Source organism: Scyliorhinus torazame, chromosome 6 (genome assembly GCF_047496885.1).
Source record: "Scyliorhinus torazame isolate Kashiwa2021f chromosome 6, sScyTor2.1, whole genome shotgun sequence".
NCBI classification, from domain to species: domain Eukaryota; kingdom Metazoa; phylum Chordata; class Chondrichthyes; order Carcharhiniformes; family Scyliorhinidae; genus Scyliorhinus; species Scyliorhinus torazame.
The window spans coordinates 243,789,050-243,813,239 of record NC_092712.1 but is presented as its reverse complement, the minus strand read 5'-3'; the positions used below and the strand labels follow the sequence as shown (position 1 = coordinate 243,813,239).

The window sequence follows — 24,190 nt, the reverse complement described above, 5'->3', positions numbered from 1 at the left end:
CCCCCCTATCCCTACTACGCTGCAAAAATCCCTTCCTCACTCTCGGGGTCTTCCTGGCCCACACACAACTCATGATACTCTTCTCAATCCTTTTGAAAAAAGCCTTCGTGATCACCATCGGGAGGCAATGAAACAAAAAGAGGAATCTCGGGAGGACCACCATTTTAACCGCCTGCACCCTCCCTGCCAGTGACAGGGATGCCATGTCCCATCTCTTGAAGTCCTCCTTCATCTGTTCCACCAACCGCGTTAAATTTAACCTATGCAATGTACCCCAATTCTTGGCTATCTGGATCCCCAAGTAGCGAAAGTCCCTTGTTACCTTCCTCAGCGGTAAGTCCTCTATTTCTCTGCTCTGCTCCCCTGGATGCACCACAAACAACTCACTTTTCCCCATGTTCAATTTATATCCTGAAAATTCTCCAAACTCCCCAAGTATCCGCATTATCTCTGGCATCCCCTCCGCCGGGTCCGCCACATACAACAACAAATCGTCCGCATACAGAGATACCCGGTGTTCTTCTCCTCCCCTGAGTACTCCCCTCCACTTACTGGAACCCCTCAATGCTATTGCCAGGGACTCAATCGCCAGTGCAAACAATAATGGGCACAGAGGACATCCCTGCCTCGTCCCTCTATGGAGCCGAAAATACGCAGACCCCCGTCCATTCGTGACCACGCTCGCCATCGGGGCCCTATACAGCAGCTGTACCCATCTAATATACTCATCTCCAAAGCCAAATCTCCTCAACACCTCCCACAAATAATCCCACTCTACTCTATCAAATGCTTTCTCGGCATCCATCGCCACCACTATCTCCGCTTCCCCCTCTGGTGGGGGCATCATCATTACCCCTAGCAGCCTCCGTATATTCGTATTCAGCTGTCTCCCCTTCACAAACCCAGTTTGGTCCTCATGGACCACCCCCGGGACACAATCCTCTATCCTCATTGCCATTACCCTGGCCAGAATCTTAGCGTCTACGTTCAGGAGGGAAATAGGCCTATAGGACCCGCATTGCAGCGGGTCTTTTTCCTTCTTTAGGAGAAGCGATATCGTTGCCTCTGACATAGTCGGGGGCAGCTGTCCCCTTTCCCTCGCCTCATTAAAGGTTCTCACCAGTAGCGGGGCGAGCAAGTCCACATATTTCCTGTAAAATTCAACTGAGAATCCATCCGGTCCCGGCGCCTTCCCCGCCTGCATGCTCCTAATTCCTTTCACTACTTCCTCCATTTCGATCTGTGCTCCCAGTCCCACCCTCTCCTGCTCCTCCACCTTAGGAAATTCCAGCTGGTCCAGAAAACACATCATTCTCTCCTTCCCATCCGGGGGCTGAGCTTCATATAATCTTTCATAGAATGCCTTGAACACCCCATTCACTCTCTCCGCTCCCCGCTCCATCTCTCCCTCCTCATCCCTCACTGCCCCTATTTCCCTCGCTGCTCCCCTTTTCCTCAATTGGTGGGCCAGCAACCTGCCTTCTCCCCATATTCGTACTGTACACCCTGTGCCTTCCTCCACTGTGCCTCTGCAGTACCCGTTGTCAGCAAATCAAATTCTACATGTAGCCTTTGCCTTTCCCTGTACAGTCCCTCCTCCGGTGCCTCCGCATATTGCCTGTCCACCCTCAGAAGTTCTTGCAGCAACCGCTCCCGTTCCCTACTCTCCTGCTTTCCTTTATGTGCCCTGATTGATATCAGCTCCCCTCTAACCACTGCCTTCAGCGCCTCCCAGACCACTCCCACCTGGACCTCCCCATTATCATTGAGTTCCAAGTACTTTTCAATACACCCCCTCACCCTTAGACACACCCCCTCATCCGCCATTAGTCCCATGTCCATTCTCCAGGGTGGACGCCGTTCTTGTTCCTCCCCTATCTCCAAGTCCACCCAGTGTGGAGCGTGATCCGAAATAGCTATAGCCGTAAACTCCGTCCCCCTCACCTTCGGGATCAACGCCCTTCCCAAAACAAAAAAGTCTATTCGCGAATAAACTTTGTGGACATAGGAGAAAAACGAAAACTCCTTGCTCCTAGGTCTGCTAAATCTCCACGGGTCTACTCCTCCCATCTGCTCCATAAAGTCTTTAAGCACCTTGGCTGCTGCCGGCCTCCTTCCAGTCCTGGACCTCGATCTGTCCAGCCCTGGTTCCAGCACCATGTTAAAATCTCCACCCATTACCAACTTCCCCACTTCTAGGTCCGGGATACGTCCTAACATGCGCCTCATAAAGTTGGCATCATCCCAGTTCGGGGCATATACGTTCACTAAGACCACCGCCTCCCCCTGTAATTTGCCACTCACCATCACTTATCTGCCCCCACTATCCGCCACTATGGTCTTTGCCTCAAACATTACCCGCTTCCCCACTAGTACAGCCACCCCCCTGTTTTTCGCATCTAGCCCCGAATGAAACAGCTGCCCCACCCATCCTTTGCGTAGTCTAACCTGGTCTATCAGTTTCAAATGCGTCTCCTGTAACATAACCACATCTGCCTTAAGTTTCTGAAGGTGTGCGAGTACCCGTGCCCCCTTTATCGGCCCGTTCAGCCCGCTCTCATTCCATGTGATCAGCCGGGTTGGGGGGATCTTTACCACCCCCCCTTGTCGATTAGCCATCCCCTTTTATCCAGCTCCTCACCCGGTTCCCACGCAGCTGTGTCCCCCCCAGGCGGTGCCCTCCCGCCCCACCCACCCCACCCCATACCAGCTCCCCCTTCTCCCCAGCAGCAGCAACCCAGTAAATCCCCCCCCCCCCCCCCGCTAGATCCCCCACTAGCGTAGTTACACCCCCCATGTTGCTCCCAGAAGTCAGCAAACTCTGGCCGACCTCGGCTTCCCCCCGTGACCTCTGCTCGCACCGTGCGACGCCCCCCCCCCTTCCTGCTTCCCTATTCCCGCCATAATTATCATAGCGCGGGAACAAAGCCCGCGCTTCCCTTTTGGCCCCGCCCCCAATGGCCAAAGCCCCCAGCTCCTCCACCTCCCTTCCTCCCTCCCCCACAACCTGTGGAAGAGAGAAAAGTTACCGGGTCGCAGGATTAACAACATAAAAATAAAAAAACATTAAAATCATCTCTTTCCCCCCCCCCCATATTCGCCCCACCACTTTGTCTCAAAAGTTCTTTTTTAATAACCCGCTTATTCCAATTTCTCTTCAACAATAAATATCCACGCCTCATCCGCCGTTTCAAAGTAGTGGTGCTTCCCTTGATATGTGACCCACAGTCTTGCCGGCTGCAGCATTCCAAATTTAATCTTTTTATGAAGCACCGCCTTGGCCCGATTAAAGCTCGCCCTCCTTCTCGCCACCTCCGCACTCCAGTCTTGATATACGCGGATCACCGCGTTCTCCCACCTACTGCTCCGAGTTTTCTTTGCCCATCTGAGGACCATCTCTCTGTCCTTAAAACGGAGGAATCTCACCACTATGGCTCTGGGAATTTCTCCTGCTCTCGGTCCTCGCGCCATCACTCTGTATGCTCCCTCCGCCTCCAACGGACCCGTCGGGGCCTCCGCTCCCATTAACGAGTGCAGCATCGTGCTCACATATGCCCCGACGTCCACCCCTTCTGCACCTTCAGGAAGACCAAGAATCCTTAAATTCTTCCTCCTCGCATCATTCTCCAGCACCTCCAGCCTTTCCACACATCGTTTATGGTGTGCCTCGTGCATCTCCGTCTTCACCACCAGGCCCTGTATATCGTCCTCGTTCTCGGCATCCTTTGCCTTCACGACCCGAAGCTCCCGCTCCTGGGTCTTTTGTTCCTCCTTTAGCCCTTCGATCACCTGTAGTATCGGGGCCAACAGCTCTTTCTTCATTTCCTTTTTGAGCTCTTCCACACAGCATTTCAAAAACTCGTGTTGTTCAGGGCCCCATATTAAACTGCCACCTTCCGACGCCATCTTGGTTTTTGCTCGCCTTCCTTGCCGCTGCTCTAAAGGATCCACCGCAATCCGGCCACTTTCCTCCTTTTTCCATCCGTATCCAGGGGGGATTCCCTTCTGGTTTACCGCACAGTACTTTAAGCCGTTAAAATTGCCGTTGGGGCTCTTATTAAGAGCCCAAAAGTCCGTTCCACCGGGAGCTGCCGAAACGTGCGACTTAGCTAGTCATCGCCGCCCACGGAAGTCAGATATTACGTTATTAATGACCGATGAATATGGTAGACGGGTGTGTGTGACATGCCATCCCCATAATACATTAACTGTGAACTGATGTTAAAAATGTAAATGGCTGTTAGAAAAATGACAAATACATGGATTGAATTGGGATATGCAAGGTTCCATGCAGGCTTTTGTCATCAAAGGTGCACTCAAATGTGCCAAAGGGATTGTTTTCATCTGAACCAATTCTAATACTGCTGTTCTTTAACATGCAGTGGTATTTGCAGAGAAAAGAGTGCTTTTCTTTACCAACAGGTTTAATTAGTTCAAATCTGCCATGCAGCTAATGTGTAATAGTAAATGGAAAATTAAAATGTTGATCTTGGAAGGGTTAAAGCAAAGACTGGCGGGAATTATATCTAAAGGGTTTAAATTGCAGGTAGCATAGATTAGGTTTGTATTATCATGATCAAGGGGTCATTTAATTGAAGAATTTAAGATGATTAAATCATTTGATCAAGTAGATATGAAGAAACTGTGGGCTCGACTCCACTCCACTAATTGGGAACAAAGTCCAATAGCAAGCGTGTTTAGTCATGGTGTTTCCCGGCGCTCGTGTTGTATAAGGGGCCTGCTGCTGTTTTTCCCACCCAGTGATGCCAATAATGTTGCTCTGTTTCGGTCCCAACAGCGTCGCCAATACTGTGGGTATTTCTATTTATCTTAGTGAATCACAAGCCTTCCCTTGTATCGATCAAATGACCACATGACCAATTAGTTAGTTCAAAAGATTGTTTATTTACATACAGAAAAGTTATCTCAACATGCAAACACCACATCTACTCCGAGTTAAACTACACCTATCAGCTACAGTAACCTATACTTGACTTCAGGCTGACCAGTGAGCTTTGTCTATTTCTGGTGGGTTGGGGAAGTTATCCTTTCCCACCAGATTGCCGAGCATTTGGGCCACATAGTCTGTGGGATCCCTGCCTTCAATCCCTTTCAGCAGCCCCACTGTCCATAGGCTTTGGTGCCATGACCGGTTCTCCTGATCCTCTATCTACCCTTCAGACTCCCCTGTATTGTGACCAACTTCACTATTTCCTTCTCCAGGGTGGCGATCCAGTCACTCTGGTCAGTTGTTCCCCTGGACCTTCAATCGCCTCTCTGCCTTGTCCAGAGCCACCTGCATGGTTTCCACAGCTTCCCCGGCCGCCACCCTGACCGCAGCCTGAATACCGGTCTTCATCTCCTCTCTATGATCTTCGTTACCTTGAGAGAAACATCCTCCATCCACCCTCTCGTGAGGGGAGGTTCCTCGTGCGGCGGGCCGGTCCTTCTCGTTCTGGCGTGGCCGGCGCTTTGTTGCTTTGTGTGTCTGTCGGCTCGGCATTTGCTTCTCCTGGCTTTTCAAAATTGGAGAATCCAGCTCCTTGAGTAAATTAAGGATGTAAATTCCATCCAAGTTATTTCCATCTCTGATTTATGGATTTGCATTTAGCACTGGTAATTGAATAAGAGACTCCTTTCTCTGTTTTATTATCTTAACCCAATTTTTCATGTACAATTGTTACTAACTTGGAAATTCTACTCAGGACCTAATATAAGTGTGGAAATGATGCATCTGGCAGTTCGGGTAGTTGCTGACATTGAGTAGGATCGGTATCCTTCGGTTTCTGGCTAACCCACACCTCACTCCATCTCTTGATTCTAATACTAGATACAAAAAAATGTTGTGCTCATAATCTCCAACTCCGTGGCCAGAAATTTTCAGATCATCCAAGGAGATGGTGGCAAACACATGAATGCCATTACTCAGGGGAGGCAGTGGCAGAGTGGTATTATCGTTGGGCTAGAAATCTAGAGACTCAGAGTCATGGGTTTGAATCCCACCATGGCAGATGGGGAAATTTGAATTCACTAAAAATCTGGAATTAGATGTCTCAGGGTGACCATTGTCGATTGTCGTAAAAACCCATCTGGTTCACTAATGTCCTTTAGGGAAGGAAACCTGGTCTGGCCTACATGTGACTCCAGATCCACAGCAATGTGCAACTTTTAAATGTCCTCAGTGATGGGCAGTAAATGTTGGCCCAACCAATGATTCCCACATCCCTTGAATGAACAAAAATAACCTCTCTGCTTTGCAGCCAGCTTACTGGTCACTTGTGAGGTCCCTTACAGTCAGAAACAGGCGATTTTATAATGGGAAACAAAGAAATGGCTGACCAAAGAAATACATACTTTGGCCAATAAACCCCTAGGGCCCGATAACCTACATCCCAGAGTATTTAAGGAAGTGGACCAAGAAATAGTGAATATATTGGCGGTCACCTTTCAAGGGTCCCGTGCTCAGTCTGGAACAGTTCATATGGATTGGAGGGTAGCTAATTTAATTCCACTATTTAAAAAGGGAGGTAGAGAGAAAACAGGGAATTATAGACCAGTCAGCCTGACATTAGTAGTGGGGAAAATACTAGTCCATTCTAAATAATTTAATAGCAAAGCACTTGGATCAGAGTCAGCATGGATTTATGGAAAGGAAATCATGCTTGACAAATCTACAGGAATTCTTCAAGGGTGTAACCATTAGAGTTTATGAGGGGAAGCCAGTGGATGTGGTTTGTTTGATTTTTAAGAAGGTTTTCGACACGTTTCGACATGAGATTTGGGGTAGTGCATTGAGATGGATAGAAAACTGCCTGGCAGACAGGAAAGAAGGAGTATAAATAAATTTGTCTTTTTCCAAGTAGCAGGCAGTGCTAATGGGTACCACAGGGATCAGTGTGATGACCCCAGCTATTCACAATATATATTAATGATTTATATGAGAGAACAAAATGTAATATCTCCAAATTTGCAGATGACACAAAGTTAGGTGGGAGGGTGAGTTGTGAGATGTATAAATGCTTCAGTGTGATTTGGACAAGTTGAATGAGTGGGCAAATGCAGTATAATGTAGATAACAGCGCGGTAGCAGAGCGAGCCGAGACAGCGAAAAGAACGCCAGAGGAGAGAGCCGGGACAGTGCTGGGAGAGGTGAGTGCACAAATGATGTGGCAGGAGTGCTTTTAGTCACGGAGTGCTGATTGGAACAGAGTGCATCTGAGTTTAGGTGAGTGACTGAGTGCTGATTGGAACAGAGTGCATCTGAGTTTAGGTGAGTGACTGAGTTCGGGTGAGTGGTGAGAGAGGGCTGTGTTTTTTGTTGGTGTTCGGGTTTATCCTTGAGGTTATATAAAAAAATGTTTTTTAAAAAGATTTAAATTAATTAACTAGTTGAATATGGCTGGACAGGTGATGTGCTGTTGCTGTATGATGATGGAACTGGTGGATCCCATTGAGACCGTCAGTGACCACATCTGCAGCAAGTGTTGGCTGCTCGAGGAATTTCGGCACAGAATTGATGAGCTGGAGACCGAGCTGCACACACTGCGGCACATCAGGGAGGGGGAACATTACCTGGCGCTTTGTTTCAGGAGGCAGTCACACCCGGTAGAATAAGTTCTGTTAATTCGGACAATGGTCAGGGACAGAGTGGTGTGACTGCAAGGGAGGCAGGTAGGGGGATCCTGAGTTTAGGAGTTGAGGAGCCTCAGCCCTTGACCTTGTCCAACAGGTATGAGACACTTACTCCCTGTGTGGATGAGGAAGAGGGCTGTAGGGAGGATGCGTTGACTGACCACTGCACCATGGTACAGGAAGCCATTCAAGAGGGGGGAGCAAAAAGACAAGTGGTAGTTGTAGGGGATTCTATAATTAGGGGGAGTGATGGCATCCTTTGTAAGCCAGATCGAGAGTCCCGCATGGTATGTTGCCTGCCCAGTGCCAGGGTGAGGGACATCTCTGATCGGCTTGAAAGGATTTTGGAGAGGGAGGGGGAGGATCCAGTTGTTGTGGTCCACGTTGGGACTAACAATATAGGTAAGACTAGGAAAGAGGACCTGTTTGGGGATTATCAAACACTAGGGACTAAATTAAAGAGCAGGTCCTCCAGGGTTATAATCTCTGGATTACTACCCGAGCCACGTGCCAATTGGCATAGGGTTGAGAAAATTAGAGAAGTTAACACGTGGCTAAAGGAGTGGTGCGGGAAATAGGGATTCCATTTCATGGGGCATTGGCATCAGTACTGGGGCAGGAGGGACCTGTACCGTTGGGACGGTCCTCACCTGAACCATTCTGGGACCAGTGTTCTCGCGAATAGGATAAATAGGTTGGTCACAAGGACTTTAAACTAGCAAGTTGGGGGCAAGGGAAGTGTAAAGCTATGGACAATATAATGGTTAATGGAGATCAAGGCAGCAGGTTACGTGACAGGTTATTATGTCGAGATATGGGTTCAAAGACCAGGAAAATTAGGAGAAAGGGTAAGAGGAAAAATAAATTGCGAAGAGTTACAGATCAAGGTGTTAGGATTCATAACAAAGACACAAAAAACAGCATAAATGTACTTTACCTGAATGCTCGTAGTATACAAAATAAGGTAAATGAGTTGATGGCGCAAATCATCGTGAATGACTGTGATTTAGTGTCCATTACTGAAACATGGTTAAAAGATGGTCATGACTGCGAGTTAAATATCCAAGGGTATCAGACTATACAAAGAACAAAGAAATGTACAGCCCGGGAACAGGCCCTTCGGCCCTCCAAGCCCGTGCCGCCCATGCTGCCCGACTAAACTACAATCTTCTACACTTCCTGGGTCCGTATCCCTCTATTCCCATCCTATTCATGTATTTGTCAAGATGCCCCTTAAATGTCACTATCGTCCCTGCTTCCACCACCTCCTCCGGTAACGAGTTCCAGGCACCCACTACCCTCTGCGTAAAAAAACTTGCCTCGTACATCTACTCTAAACCTTGCCCCTCTCACCTTAAACCTATGCCCCCTAGTAATTGACTCCTCTACCCCGGGGAAAAGCCTCTGACTATCCACTCTGTCTATGCCCCTCATAATTTTGTAGACCTCTATCAGGTCGCCCCTCAACCTCCTTCGTTCCAGTGAGAACAAACCGAGTTTATGCAACCGCTCCTCATAGCTAATGCCCTCCATACCAGGCAACATTCTGGTAAATCTCTTCTGCACCCTCTCTAAAGCCTCCACATCCTTCTGGTAGTGTGGCGACCAGAATTGAACACTATATTCCAAGTGTGGCCTAACTAAGGTTCTATACAGCTGCAACATGACTTGCCAATTCTTATACTCAATGCCCCGGCCAATGAAGGCAAGCATGCCGTATGCGTTCTTGACTACCTTCTCCACCTGTGTTGCCCCTTTCAGTGACCTGTGGACATGTACTCCTAGATCTCTTTGACTTTCAATACTCGAGGGTTCTACCATTCACTGTATATTCCCGACCTGCATTAGACCTTCCAAAATGCATTACCTCACATTTGTCCGGATTAAACTCCATCTGCCATCTCTCCGCCCAAGTCTCCAAACAATCTAAATCCTGCTGTATCCTCTGTCAGTCCTCATCGCTATCTGCAATTCCACCAACCTTTGTGTCGTCTGCAAACTTTCTAATCAGACCAGTTACGTTTTCCTCCAAATCATTTATATATACTCCAAACAGCAAAGGTCCCAGCACTGATCCCTGTGGAACACCACTGGTCACAGCCCTCCAATTAGAAAAGCATCCTTCCATTGCTACTCTCTGCCTTATATGACCTAGCCAGTTCTGTATCCACCTTGCCAGCTCACCCCTGATCCCGTGTGACTTCATCTTTTGTACTAGTCTACCATGAGGGACCTTGTCAAAGGCCTTACTGAAGTCCATATAGACAACATCCACTGCCCTACCTGCATCAATCATCTTAGTGACCTCCTCGAAAAACTCTATCAAGTTAGGAGACACGACCTCCCCTTCACAAAACCATGCTGCCTCTCACTAATACGTCCATTTGCTTCCAAATGGGAGTAGATCCTGTCATGAAGAATTCTCTCCAGTTATTTCCCTACCACTGAAGTAAGGCTCACCGGCCTGTAGTTCCCTGGATTATCCTTGCTACCCTTCTTAAACAGAGGAACAACATTGGCTATTCTCCAGTCCTCCGGGACATCACCTGAAGACAGTGAGGATCCAAAGATTTCTGTCAAGGCCTCAGCAATTTCCTCTCCAGCCTCCTTCAGTATTCTGGGGTAGATCCCATCAGGCCCTGGGGACTTATCTACCTTAATATTTTTTAACACACCCAACACCTCGTCTTTTTGGATCTCAATGTGACCCAGGCTATCTTCACGCCCTTCTCCAGACTCAACATCTACCAATTTCTTCTCTTTGGTGAATACTGATGCAAAGTATTCATTTAGTACCTCACCCATTTCCTCTGGCTCCACACATAGATTCCCTTGCCTATCCTTCAGTGGGCCAACCCTTTCTTTTTATGTACGTGTAAAAAGCCTTGGGATTTTCCTTAACCCTATTTGTCAATGACTTTTTGTGACCCCTTCTAGCCCTCCTGACTCCTTGCTTAAGTTCCTTCCTACTTTCCTTATATTCCACACAGGCTTTGTCTGTTCCCAGCCTTTTAGCCCTGACAAATGCCTCCTTTTTCTTTTTGACGAGGCCTACAATATCTCTCATTATCCAAGGTTCCCGAAAATTGCCGTATTTATCCTTCTTCCTCACAGGAACATGCCGGTCCTGAATTCCTTTCAACTGACACTTGAAAGCCTCCCACATGTCAGATGTTGATTTGCCCTCAAACATCCGCCCCCAATCTATGTTCTTCAGTTCCCACCTAAGATTGTTATAATTAGCCTTCCCCCAATTTAGCACATTCATCCTAGGACCACTCTTATCCTTGTCCACCAGCACTTTAAAACTTACTGAATTGTGGTCACTGTTCCCGAAATGCTCCCCTACTGAAACATCTACCACCTGGCCGGGCTCATTCCCCAATACCAGGTCCAGTACCGCCCCTTCCCTAGTTGGACTGTCCACATATTGTTTTAAGAAGCCCTCCTGGATGCTCCTTACAAACTCTGCCCCGTCTAAGCCCCTGGCACTAAGTGAGTCCCAGTCAATATTGGGGAAGTTGAAGTCTCCTATCACCACAACCCTGTTGTTTTTACACTCTTCCAAAATCTGTCTACCTATCTGCTCCTCTATCTCCCGCTGGCTGTTGGGAGGCCTGTAGTAAACCCCCAACATTGTGACTGCACCCTTCTTATTCCTGATCTCTACCCATATTGCCTCACTGCCCTCTGAGGTGTCCTCCCGCAGTACAGCTGTGATATTCTCCCTAACCAGTAGCGCAACTTCGCCACCCCTTTTACATCCCCCTCTATCCCGCCTGAAACATCTAAATCCTGGAACGTTTAGCTGCCAATCCTGCCCTTCCCTCAACCAGGTCTCTGTAATGGCAACAACATAATAGTTCCAAGTACTAATCCAAGCTCTAAGTTCATCTGCCTTACCCGTAATACTTCTTGCATTAAACCATATGCACTTCAGGCCACCAGACCCGCTGTGTTCAGCAACTTCTCCCTGTCTGCTCTGCCTCAGAGCCCCACTGTCCCTATTCCCTAGTTCTCCCTCAGTGCTCTCACCTTCTGACCTATTGCTCCCGTGCCCACCCCCCTGCCGTATTAGTTTAAACCCTCCCATGTGACACTAGCAAACCTCGCGGCCAGGATATTTATGCCTCTCCAGTTTAGATGCAACCCGTCCTTGTATAGGTCACACCTGCCCCGGAAGAGCTCCCAGTTGTCCAGATAACGGAAACCCTCCCTCCTACACCAGCTGTTTAGCCACGTGTTTAGCTGCTCTATCTTCCTATTTCTAGCCTCACTGGCACGTGGCACAGGGAGTAATCCCGAGATTACAACCCTAGAGGTCCTGTCTTTTAACTTTCTGCCTCGCTCCCTGAACTCCTGCTGCAGGACCTCATGCCCCTTCCTGCCTATGTCGTTAGTACCAATATGTACAACGACCTCTGCCTGTTTGCCCTCCCCTTCAGGATGCCCTCTACCCGTTCGGAGACATCCTGGACCCTAGCACCAGGGAGGCAACATACCATCCTGGAGTCTCTTTCACGTCCACAGAAGCGCCTATCTGTGCCCCTGACTATAGAGTCCCCTATTACTATTGCTCTTCTGCGCTTTGACCCTCCCTTCTGAACATCAGAGCCAGCCGTGGTGCCACTGCTCTGGCTGCTGTTGTTTTCCCCTGATAGGCTATCCCCCCCCCCCGACAGTATCCAAAGGGGTATACCTGTTCGAGAGGGGGACAACCACAGGGGATTCCTGCACTGACTGCCTGCCCTTTCTGGTGGTCACCCATTTCTCTGCCTGCACCTTGGGTGTGACCACATTTATGTAACTGTGATCTATGACGCTTTCCGCCACCTGCCTGCTCCTAAGTGCATCCAATTGCTGCTCCAACCGAACCATGCGGTCTGTGAGGAGCTCCAGTTGGGTGCACTTTCTGCAGATGAAGCCATCCGGGACGCTGGAAGCCTCCCGGACCTGCCACATCTCACAGTCAGAGCACTGCACCCCTCTAACTGACATAGCGTCAATTAATTAAAATTAAAAGTTTTTTTAAAAATGTTTTAATATATATATTTTTAAAAGTTAGTTAACTATCTGTCTCCTAGCACTAGATTTCTAATATAAATGCGACGAAAGGATAGAATGGACGGCAAGGGCGGTGGTTTAGCTTTGTTGTTTAAGGATGGCATCCGGACAATAGTAAGGGATGATATTGGTGCTATGGAGGACAAGGTTGAATCCATTTGGGTGGAAATCAGGAATAGTAAGGCGAAAAGGTCACTGATGGGAGTAATCTATAGGCCACCAAATAGTAACCGGATGGTAGGGCAGGCAATAAGCAAAGAAATAACGGATGCATGTAGAAATGGTACAGCGGTTATCATGGGAGATTTTAATGCATATCGATTGGTTTAACCAGGTTGGTAAAGGCAGCCTTGAGGAGGAGTTTATAGAATGTGCCCGGGATAATTTCCTGGAACAGTATGTAATGGAACCTACAAGGGAACAAGCAATCCTCGATCTGGTCCTGTGTAATGAGGCAGGATTGATTCAGGATCTCATAGTTCGGGATCCTCTTGGAAGGAGCAACCACAATATGGTGGAATTTAAAATACAGTTGGAGGATGACAAGGTAAAATCAAACGCTAGTGTTTTGTGCTTAAACAAAGGAGATTACAATGGGATGAGAGAAGAACTAGCTAATGTAGACTGGGAGCAAAGACTTCATGGTGAAGCAGTTGAGGAACAGTGGAGAACCTTCCAAGCGATCTTTCACAGTGTTCAGAAAAGGTTCATACCGACAAAAAAGAAAGACGGTAGAAAGGGGAAAAATTGACCGTGGATATCTAAGGAGGTGAGGGAGTATCAAATTGAAGGAAAAAACATACAAAGTAGCAAAGATCAGTGGGAGACTAGAGGACTGGGAAGTCTTTAGAGGACAACAGAAAGCTACTAAAAAAGCCATAAAGAAGAGTAAGGTAGACTATGAAAGTAAACTGGCTCAGAACATAAAAGCAGATAGTAAAAGCTTCTACAAATATATAAGATAAAAAAGAGTGGCTAAGGTAAATATTGGTCCTTTGGAAGATGAGAAGGGAGATTTAATAATAGGAGACGGGGAAATGGCTGAGGAGCTGAACAGGTTTTTTGGGTCAGTCTTCACAGTGGAGGACACAAATAACATGCCAGTGACTGATGGAAATAAGGATATGATAGGGGAGTACCTTGAGATGATTGTAATCACGAAGGAGGTAGTATTGGGCAAGCTAATGGGGCTAAAGGTAGACTAGTCTCCTGGCCCTGATGGGATGCATCCCAGAGTGTTAAAAGAGATGGCTAGGGAAATTGTAAACGCACTAGTGATAATTTATCAAAATTCACTAGACTCTGGGGTGGTGCCAGAGGATTGGAAAGTAGCAAACGTGACACCACTGTTTAAAAAAAGGAGGTCGGCAGAAAGCGGGTAATTATAGGCCGGTAAGCTTAACTTCGGTTGTAGGGAAAATGCTGGAATCTATCATTAAGGAGGAAATAGCGGGGCACCTGGAGGGAAATTGTCCCATTGGGCAGACGCAGCATGGGTTCACAAAGGGTAGGTCGTGTCTGACTAATTTGGTAGAATGTTTTGAGGACGTTACCAGTGCAGTAGATAACGGGGAGCCAATGGATGTGGTATATCTGGATTTCCAGAAAGCTTTTGACAAGGTGCCACACAAAAGGTTGCTGCATAAACTAAAGATGCATGGCATTGAGGGTAAAGTGGTAGCATGGGTAGAGGATTGGTTAACTAACAGAAAGCAGAGAGTGGGGATAAATGGGTGTTTCTCTGGTTGGCAACCTGTAACTAGTGGGGTCCCTCAAGGATCAGTGTTGGGCCCGCAGTTGGTCACAATTTACATAGACTATTTGGAGTTTGGGGCCAAGTGCAATGTGTCAAAGTTTGCAGACGACACTAAGATGAGTGGTAAAGCAAAAAGTGCAGAGGATACCGGAAGTCTGCAGAAGGATTTGGATAGGTTAGGTGAATGGGCTAGGGTCTGGCAGATGGAATTCAATGTTGCCAAGTGTGAGGCTATCCATTTTGGGGGGAATAACAGCAGAATGGATTATTATTTAAACGGTAAGATGTAAAAACATGCTGCTGTGCAGAGGGACCTGGGTGTGCTGGTGCACGAGTCGTAAAAAGTTGGTGTGCAGGTGCAACAGGTGATTAAGAAGGTTAATCGAGTTTTGTCTTTCATTGCTAGAGGGATGGAGTTCAAGACTAGTGAGGTTATGCTGCAATTGTATAGGGTGTTGGTGAGACCGCATCTGGAGTATTGTGTTCAGTTTTGGTTTCCTTACCTGAGAAAGGACATGTTGGCACTGGAGGGAGTGCAGAGGAGATTCACTAGGTTGATCCCAGAGTTGAGGGGATTAGATTATGACGAGAGGTTGAGTAGACTGGGACTGTACTCATTGGAGTTTAGAAGGATGCTGGAGGATCTTATTGAGACATATAAAATTATGAAGGGAATAGATAGAATAGATGTGGGCAGGTTGTTTCCACTGGTCGGGGAAAGCAGAACTAGGGGGCAGAGCCTCAAAATAAGGGGAAGTAGATTTAGGACTGAGTTTAGGAGGAACTTCTTCACCCAAAGGGTTGTGAATCTCTGGGATTCCTTGCCCAGTGAAGCAGTTGAGGCTCCTTCTTTAAACTTTTTTAAGAAAAAGATAGATGCCTTTCTAAAGAATAAAGGGATTCGGGGATATGGTGAACGGGCTGGAGAGTGGAGCTGAGTCCACAAAGATCAGCCATGATCTCATTAAATGGCGGAGCAGGCTCGAGGGGCCAGATGGCCTACTCCTGTTCCTAGTTCTTATATGACAACTGAAATATAACCTAGACATATTGTTTAATCTTAAACATTTCATATCCCTTTTTATCTTAATATATATAATTCAATGGATTTCATTTAAATTTAAGACTTTATTCATTTAATCTTCTCATTCTTGCAGGGTTTATACCTATCCATGTAATTCCGCATTTCTTGATCTGAATGAGGTAAGTCTGGAAGAAACCAGTTAAGTTTTTTTTTTTTTTTAATTTTTTTTAAAATTAAAAAATTAATTGAAAGTGTTTCTGGAATCTGGTGTGTTCATTCAAGCTATGTGATAACTTGAATATCTGTTCAGCACTAAATGACTGCTTTGTCTTCAAATTAAATATTTTCTAAGGCACAAAACATTGATTTATCAGAGATAGTGATTTTTTTTTTTTAAGATTGGAGTACATATTAATGCTGTCATTAAGTTGTGTATTTTTGCTAAGAGGTTGTATATTATCTTGCGGCTTAATTAAAAGAATTTTTACTTTTTTTTGAAGAGCTATTTGGTCAATTGCAGTTTTTGATTCCGAACTTTCCCATTAGAGAATCCCAACTTTCTGAAAATTCTTCAAAGCTGTGGCCCAGATTCCCCTGGGTGTATGTGTCACTGCAACACACTGAGAAAGGAATTACGGGTTTGCATTATTAGTGTACCGAATTGTAAGGTTCAGAAGGAGGCCATTTTGTCCATCATGCCTGCACTGGCTTGCCAAATGAGCATCATGACATGTTCCATTCTCCTTTGTTTTCCCCGTAGCCCCTGCACATTGTTTCTATTCAAATAATGATCTATTGCCCGATTTAATTCCTCAAATGAACCTGCCTCCACCACCGTGTATTCCAGATCCAAACCACTCGTTTTGCAGAAACATTTTTTCTATTGTCACATTTGCATCTTTTGCAAAGCACTTTAAATCTGTGCCCTCTCGTTCTTCATCCTTTTTCAAAACGGAACAGTTTCTCCCTATCTACTCTCCGACCCCCCCCCCCCCATTATCATAGAAGGATCATAGAATCACTACAATGGAGAAGGAGGCTGTTTGGCCATCGTGTTCTGCACCGACGCTCCAAAGGAGCATCCTACCTACACCCCCGTCCCACCCCCGCAATCCCACCTAACTTTTTTTTAAGAATATTTTATTGGAAATTTTTGGTCAACCATCACAGTACATTGTGTATCCTTTACACAATAATATAACAGTATAAATAACAATGACCTGTTTTATAAACAAAGAATAAATAATATATAACAAAAACTAAATCTAAATGGCAACTGACTTGTCTCAGATAAACACTCTCCAAGAATATGGTTTAACAATCCAGTATACAATTATTTATAGCAACGACCTATACATATTATACATATATATTAATAACCCTGAGACTCCTCCTGGTTCCTCCCCCCCCCCCCCCCCCCCCCCCCCTCCCCCCTGGGCTGCTGCTGCTGCCTTCTTTTCCATTCCCTCTATCTTTCTGTGAGGTATTCGACGAACGGTTGCCACCGCCTGGTGAACCCTTGAGCCGATCCCCTTAGGACGAACTTAATCCGTTCCAGCTTTATAAACCCTGCCATGTCATTTATCTAGGTCTCTGCCCCCGGGGGCTTGGCTTCCTTCCACATCAACAGTATCCTGCGCCGGGCTACTAGGGACGCAAAGGCCAAAACATCGGCCTCTCTCGCCTCCTGCACTCCCGGCTCTTGTGCAACCCCAAATATAGCCAACCCCCAGCTTGGTTCGACCTGGACCCCCACTACTTTCGAAAGCACCTTTGTCACCCCCACCCAGAACCCCTGTAGTGCCGGACATGACCAGAACATGTGGGTGTGATTCACTGGGCTTCTCGAGCATCTCGCACACCTATCCTCTACCCAAAAAAATTTACTGAGCCGTGCTCCAGTCATATGCGCCCTGTGTAACACCTTAAATTGAATCAGGCTTAGCCTGGCACACGAGGACGATGAGTTTACCCTACTTAGGGCATCAGCCCACAGCCCCTCCTCGATCTCCTCCCCCAGCTCTTCTTCCCATTTCCCTTTCAGCCCATCTACCATAATCTCCCCCTCGTCCCTCATTTCCCTATCTATATCTGACACCTTACCGTCCCCCACCCATGTCTTTGAGATTACTCTGTCCTGCACCTCATGCGTCGGGAGCTGTGAGAATTCCCTCACCTGCTGCCTCGCAAAAGCCCTCAGTTGCATATACCGGAATGCATTCCCTTGGGGCAACCCATATTTCTCGGTCAGCGCTCCCAGACTTGCGAACTTCCCATCCACAAACAGATCTTTCAGTTGCGTTACTCCTGCTCTTTGCCATATTCCAAATCCCCCATCCATTCTCCCCGGGGCAAACCTATGGTTGTTTCTTATCGGGGACCCCACCAAGGCTCCCGTCTTTCCCCTATGCCGTCTCCACTGCCCCCAAATTTTCAGAGTAGCCACCACCACCGGGCTTGTGGTGTATTTCTTCGGTGAGAACTGCAATGGGGCCGTCACCATAGCTTGTAGGCTAGTCCCCCTACAGGACGCCCTCTCCAATCTCTTCCACGCCGCTCCCTCCTCTTCCCCCATCCACTTACTCACCATTGAGATATTGGCGGCCCAGTAGTACTCACTTAGGCTTGGTAGTGCCAGCCCCCCCCTATCCCTACTACGCTGTAAGAATCCCTTCCTCACTCTCGGGGTCTTCCCGGCCCACACAAAACTCATGATACTCTTTTCGATCCTTTTGAAAAAAGCCTTCGTGATCACCACCGGGAGGCACTGAAACACAAAGAGGAATCTCGGAGGACCACCATTTTAACCGCTTGTACCCTCCCTGCCAGTGACAGGGATACCATGTCCCATCTCTTGAAGTCCTCCTCCATTTGTTCCACCAATCGCGTTAAATTTAACCTATGCAATGTACCCCAATCCTTGGCTATCTGGATCCCCAGGTAACGAAAGTCCCTTGTTACCTTCCTCAGCGGAAAGTCCTCTATTTCTCTGCTCTGCTCCCCTGGATGCACCACAAACAACTCACTTTTCTCCATGTTCAGTTTATATCCTGAGAATTCTCCAAACTCCCGATGTGTCCGCATTATCTCTGGCATCCCCTCCGCCGGGTCCGCTACATATAACAACAAATCATCCGCATACAGAGATACCCGGTGTTCTTCTCCTCCTCTGAGTACTCCCCTCCACTTCTTGGCACCCCTCAATGCTATTGCCAGGGGCTCAATCGCCAGTGCAAACAGTAATCGGGACAGAGGGTATCCCTGCCTTGTCCCTCTATGGAGCCGAAAGTATGCAGATCCCTGTCCATTCGTGACCACACTCGCCACTGGGGCCCGATACAACAGCTGCACCCATCCAACATACTCATCTCCAAAACCAAATCTCCTTAGCACCTCCCACAAATAATCCCACTCCACTCTATCAAATGCTTTCTCGGCATCCATCGCCACCACTATCTCTGCTTCCCCCTCTGGTGGGGGCATCATCATTACCCCTAGCAGCCTCCGTATATTCGTATTCAGCTGTCTCCCTTTCACAAACCCAGTTTGGTCCTCATGGACCACCCTCTGGACACAATCCTCTATCCTCATTGCCATTACCTTGGCCAGAATCTTAGCGTCTACATTTAGGAGGGAAATAGGTCTATAGGACCCGCATTGCAGCGGGTCCTTTTCCTTCTTTAGGAGAAGCGATATCGTTGCCTCAGACATAGTCGGGGGCAGCTGTCCCCTTTCCTTTGCCTCATTAAAGGTCCTCATCAGTAGCGGGGCGAGCAAGTCCACATATTTCCTGTAAAATTCAACTGGGAATCCATCCGGTCCCGGAGCCTTCCCCGCCTGCATGCTCCTAATTCCTTTCACTACTTCCTCTATTTCAATCTGTGCTCCCAGTCCCACCCTTTCCTGCTCTTCCACCTTGGGAAATTCCAGCCGGTCCAGAAAGCCCATCATTCTCTCCCTCCCATCCGGGGGTTGAGCTTCGTATAATTTTTTATAAAATGCCTTGAACACTCCATTCACTCTCTCTGCTCCCCGCTCCATCTCTCCTTCCTCATCCCTCACTCCCCCTATTTCCCTCGCTGCTCCCCTTTTCCTCAATTGGTGGGCCAGCAACCTGCTCGCCTTCTCCCCATATTCGTACTGTACACCCTGTGCCTTCCTCCACTGTGCCTCTGCAGTACCCGTTGTCAGCAAGTCAAATTCTACGTGTAGCCTTTCCCTGTACAGTCCCTCCTCCGGTGCCTCCGCATATTGCCTGTCCACCCTCCGAAATTCTTGCAGCAACCGCTCCCGTTCCCTACTCTCCTGCTTTCCTTTATGTGCCCTTATTGATATCAGCTCCCCTCTAACCACTGCCTTCAGCGCCTCCCAGACCACTCCCACCTGGATCTCGCCATTGTCATTGAGTTCCAAGTACTTTTCAATGCACCCCCTCACCCTTAGACACACCCCCTCATCTGCCATTAGTCCCATGTCCATTCTCCAGGGTGGGCGCCCTTCTGTTTCCTCCCCTATCTCTAAGTCCACCCAATGTGGAGCGTGATCCGAAATGGCTATAGCCGTATACTCCGTTCCCCTCACCTTCGGGATCAACGCCCTTCCCAAAACAAAAAAGTCTATTCGCGAATAGACTTTGTGGACATAGGAGAAAAACGAAAACTCCTTACTCCTAGGTCTGCTAAATCTCCACGGGTCTACTCTTCCCATCTGCTCCATAAAATCTTTAAGCACCTTGGCTGCTGCCGGCCTCCTTCCAGTCCTGGACCTCGATCTGTCCAGCCCTGGTTCCAACACCGTATTGAAATCTCTCCCCATTACCAACTTTCCCACCTCTAGGTCCGGGATGCGTCCTAGCATACGCCTCATAAAATTGGCATCATCCCAGTTCGGGGCATCTACGTTTACCAAAACCACCGTCTCCCCCTGTAGTTTGCCACTCACCATCACGTATCTGCCCCCGCTATCCGCCACTATAGTCTTTGCCTCAAACATTACCCGCTTCCCCACTAATATAGCCACCCCCCTGTTTTTCGCATCTAGCCCCGAATGGAACACCTGCCCCACCCAACCTTTGCGCAGTCTCACCTGGTCTATCAGTTTCAAGTGCGTTTCCTGGAACATAACCACATCTGCCTTAAGTTTCTGAAGGTGTGCGAGTACCCGTGCCCTCTTTATCGGCCCGTTCAGCCCTCTCACGTTCCACGTGATCAGCCGGGTTGGGGGGCTTTTTACCCCCCCCCCCCCTTGTTGATTAGCCATCCCCTTTTTCCAGCTCCTCACCCGGTTCCCACGCAGCTGTGTCCCCCCCCCCCAGGCGGTGCCCCCCCGCCCATCCCACCCCATACCAGCTCCCCCCTCTCCCCAGCAGCAGCAGCCCAATAATTCCCCCCTCCCACCGCCCCCCCCCCCCCCCCCCCGCTACATCCCCCACTAGCGTAGTTACACCCCCCATGTTGCTCCCAGAAGTCAGCAAACTCTGGCCGACCTCGGCCTCCCCCCGTGACCTCGGCTCGCACCGTGCGATGCCCCCTCCTTCCTGCTTCCCTATTTCCGCCATGATTATCGTAGCGCGGGAACCGAGCCCGCGCTTCCCCCTTGGCCCCGCCCCCAATGGCCAACGCCCCATCTCTTCCACCTCCTTTCCTCCCCCCACCACTTCCTGTGGAAGAGAGAAAAGTTACCACATCGCAGGATTAATAACATAAAACTCCTCTTTCCCCCCTTCTTCGCCCCCCATACTCGCCCCACCACTTTGTTTCAAACGTTCTTTTTTTTAATAACCCGCTCATTCCAATTTTTCTTCCACGATAAAAGTCCACGCCTCATCCGCCGTCTCAAAGTAGTGGTGCCTCCCTTGATATGTGACCCACAGTTTTGCCGGTTGCAGCATTCCAAATTTTATCATCTTTTTATGAAGCACCGCCTTGGCCCGATTAAAGCTCGCCCTCCTTCTCGCCACCTCCGCACTCCAGTCTTGATAAATGCGGATCACCGCGTTCTCCCATTTACTGCTCCGAGTTTTCTTTGCCCATCTAAGGACCATCTCTCTGTCCTTAAAACGGAGGAATCTCACCACTATGGCTCTAGGAATTTCTCCTGCTCTCGGTCCTCGCGCCATCACTCGGTATGCTCCCTCCACCTCCAGCGGACCCGCCGGGGCCTCCGCTCCCATTAACGAGTGCAGCATCGTGCTCACATATGCCCCGACGTCCGCTCCCTCTGCACCTTCAGGAAGGCCAAGAATCCTTAGGTTGTTCCTCCTCGCGTTGTTCTCCAGCGCCTCCAGCCTTTCCACACATCGTTTATGGTGTGCCTCGTGCATCTCCGTCTTCACCACCAGGCCCTGTATGTCGTCCTCATTCTCGGCAGCCTTTGCCTTCACGACCCGAAGCTCCCGCTCCTGGGTCTTTTGCTCCTCCTTTAGCCCTTCGATCGCCTGTAATATCGGGGCCAACAGCTCCTTCTTCTTTTCCTTTTTGAGTTCTTCCACGCAGCGTTTCAAAAACTCGTGTTGTTCAGGGCCCCATATTAAACTGCCACCTTCCGACGCCATCTTGGTTTTTGCTTGCCTTCCTTGCCGCTGCTCTAAAGGATCCACCGCAATCCGGCCACCTTCCTCTCCTTTTTCCATCCGTATCCAGGGGGGATTCCCTTCTGGTTCACCGCACAGTACTTTTAGCCGTTAAAATTGCCGTTGGGGCTCTTATTAAGAGCCCAAAAGTCTGTTACACCGGGAGCTGCCGAAACGTGCGACTCAGCTGGTCATCGCCGCACCCGGAAGTCCGCTCACCTAACCTTTTAGACATTAAGACGCAATTAAGCATGGCCAATTCACCTAAACTGCAGATCTTTGGATGGTGGGGGAAACTAGAGCATCCAGAGGAAACCCACACAGCCACTGGGAGAGCATACAAACCCGAATACAGGAGCAGGGATGCAGTTATACAGGGCCTTCATGAGGCCACACGTGGAATATTGTGTGCTGTTTCGGTCTGCTTATCTGAGGAAGGATGTACTTGTTATGGAGCGAGTGCAGCCAAGGTTTACCCAACTGATTCCTGTGATGGTGGGATGGACATAAAGAGTCGGTTAGGGTGATATTCACTGGAGTTTAGAAGAATGAGGGGGTAATCTCACAGAAACGTATAAAATTCTAACAGGACTAGACAGTGTAGATGCAGGAAGGATGTTGCCGATGGCTGGGCGAGTCCAGAACCAGATGTCACAATCTAAGGATACAGGGTAAACCATTTAAGATCGAGATTAGGAGAAATCTCTTCACCCAGTGAGTTGTGAGCCTGTGGAATTCGGTACCACACAAAATGGGTGAGGCCAAAACATTATATGTTTTCAAGAAAGTGTTGGATATAGCTCTTGTGGCAAAAGGATCAAAGGATATGGGGAAGTAGGGACAGGTTACTGAGTTGGATAATTAGCCATGATCATAATGAATTGTGGAGCAGCCTCGACGGGCTGAATGGTCATCTCCTATTTTCTATGTTTCTATGTAAATCCACCACAGAATATCAGCCTAAGTAGAGGAGTCTCCAAATTATAGCCATTTTCTTTGTAAGATCAGAGACCTTGAATGTGGAAGGAATTATGTTGGCTACCGTAAATTCTGCTCCTGTATTTCTAAAGCATATCACTGAAATCCTTTCACTTTTGAGATCATTTTTCAAATCAGTCTATCTGTAAACCAGTAATCCAACTAAAAACTCTAACTTGCTTATCTAACTAAACCTTTAAAATGTCTTCACTCAAAGCTGTGATTGTCGTGTTGGGTACACTGGTCTAACACTGGCTGCAACTGGATGCAGCTTAGATCAGAAAGATACTCCAGACCTTGAAGTTAGCTCAATCAAGTTATTGAACTAATAGCACAGTTCTCTGTGAGTTCGACTCTCTGCTAACTTAAGTGTGGTTACTCTGTCTGACTGAACCAGACTAGCTCTTAGCTACGTGGTGGAGGTGTGAGATTGTAACAACACCCTTGACTAACTCTCTAGATGTTCATCAATGGAAAGAGGCGGAGTGTGAGAGCCTAGTGTCTTTTATAGTCCGATCCCACCCCTGTGTGTCCTGCCTGCTTATTGGTCACGTCCTGTTCTCTGTGTCCATTAGCTGCTTGTCTGTATATCATTATGTGTGCGTGTCTGCATATCATGACAGTGATGATTGGACCTTCTAACTGGCATGTTTAGTTCTTGTCATCCCTCTCTGCACCCTCTGTGGTACTCATTCCTCAATAGCCTGGCAACAACAGTACTAAACATTCACTGTTGTATCCAGTGCAGTGTTAAATTTTAACATAACCAGTCAACTAATGTTATTATACCACTGTATCTTGATATGTTTGGTTCTGACGTTGCGACATGTTCACCTAGATAATCCTGGTGCTATTCATTTCATTTGTACCTATATCTCTCACTTGGTCCAAGACTCAGTTTTTTTTTTTGTTATTTGAAGGCATCTGTTTTCTTATTTGCTTACATAAGCCCCTAACAATAGCTTGGGTTGCTGTAGAAGTTACCACAATCCCAGAGGACTATTGGCTGCTCTCCCTTTTCAGAGCTGACTGGTGGTGATTTAACTAAGGTCACCACACCTCAGGTGAGAGACATGGGTAAGAAGGAAAGGATGTAATAATCTCAGTCCGTATGGGAATTGAACCCATGCTGTTGGTGTCATTCTGTATCATGAACCAGCTGTCC

The 24,190-nt window shown here is 47.9% G+C and overlaps 1 protein-coding gene across 1 annotated transcript in view; it reads left to right on the top strand.

The window, feature by feature from the left end:
• Window positions 1-24,190, top strand: part of LOC140425861 (uncharacterized) — a 148,894-nt gene that overhangs the window by 52,050 nt on the left and 72,654 nt on the right. Inside the window, exon 5 of the mRNA XM_072510245.1 lies at window positions 15,610-15,655. Within this exon, the coding sequence (XP_072366346.1) occupies window positions 15,610-15,655 (46 nt within the window). The remainder of the gene's footprint in view (window positions 1-15,609; window positions 15,656-24,190) is intronic.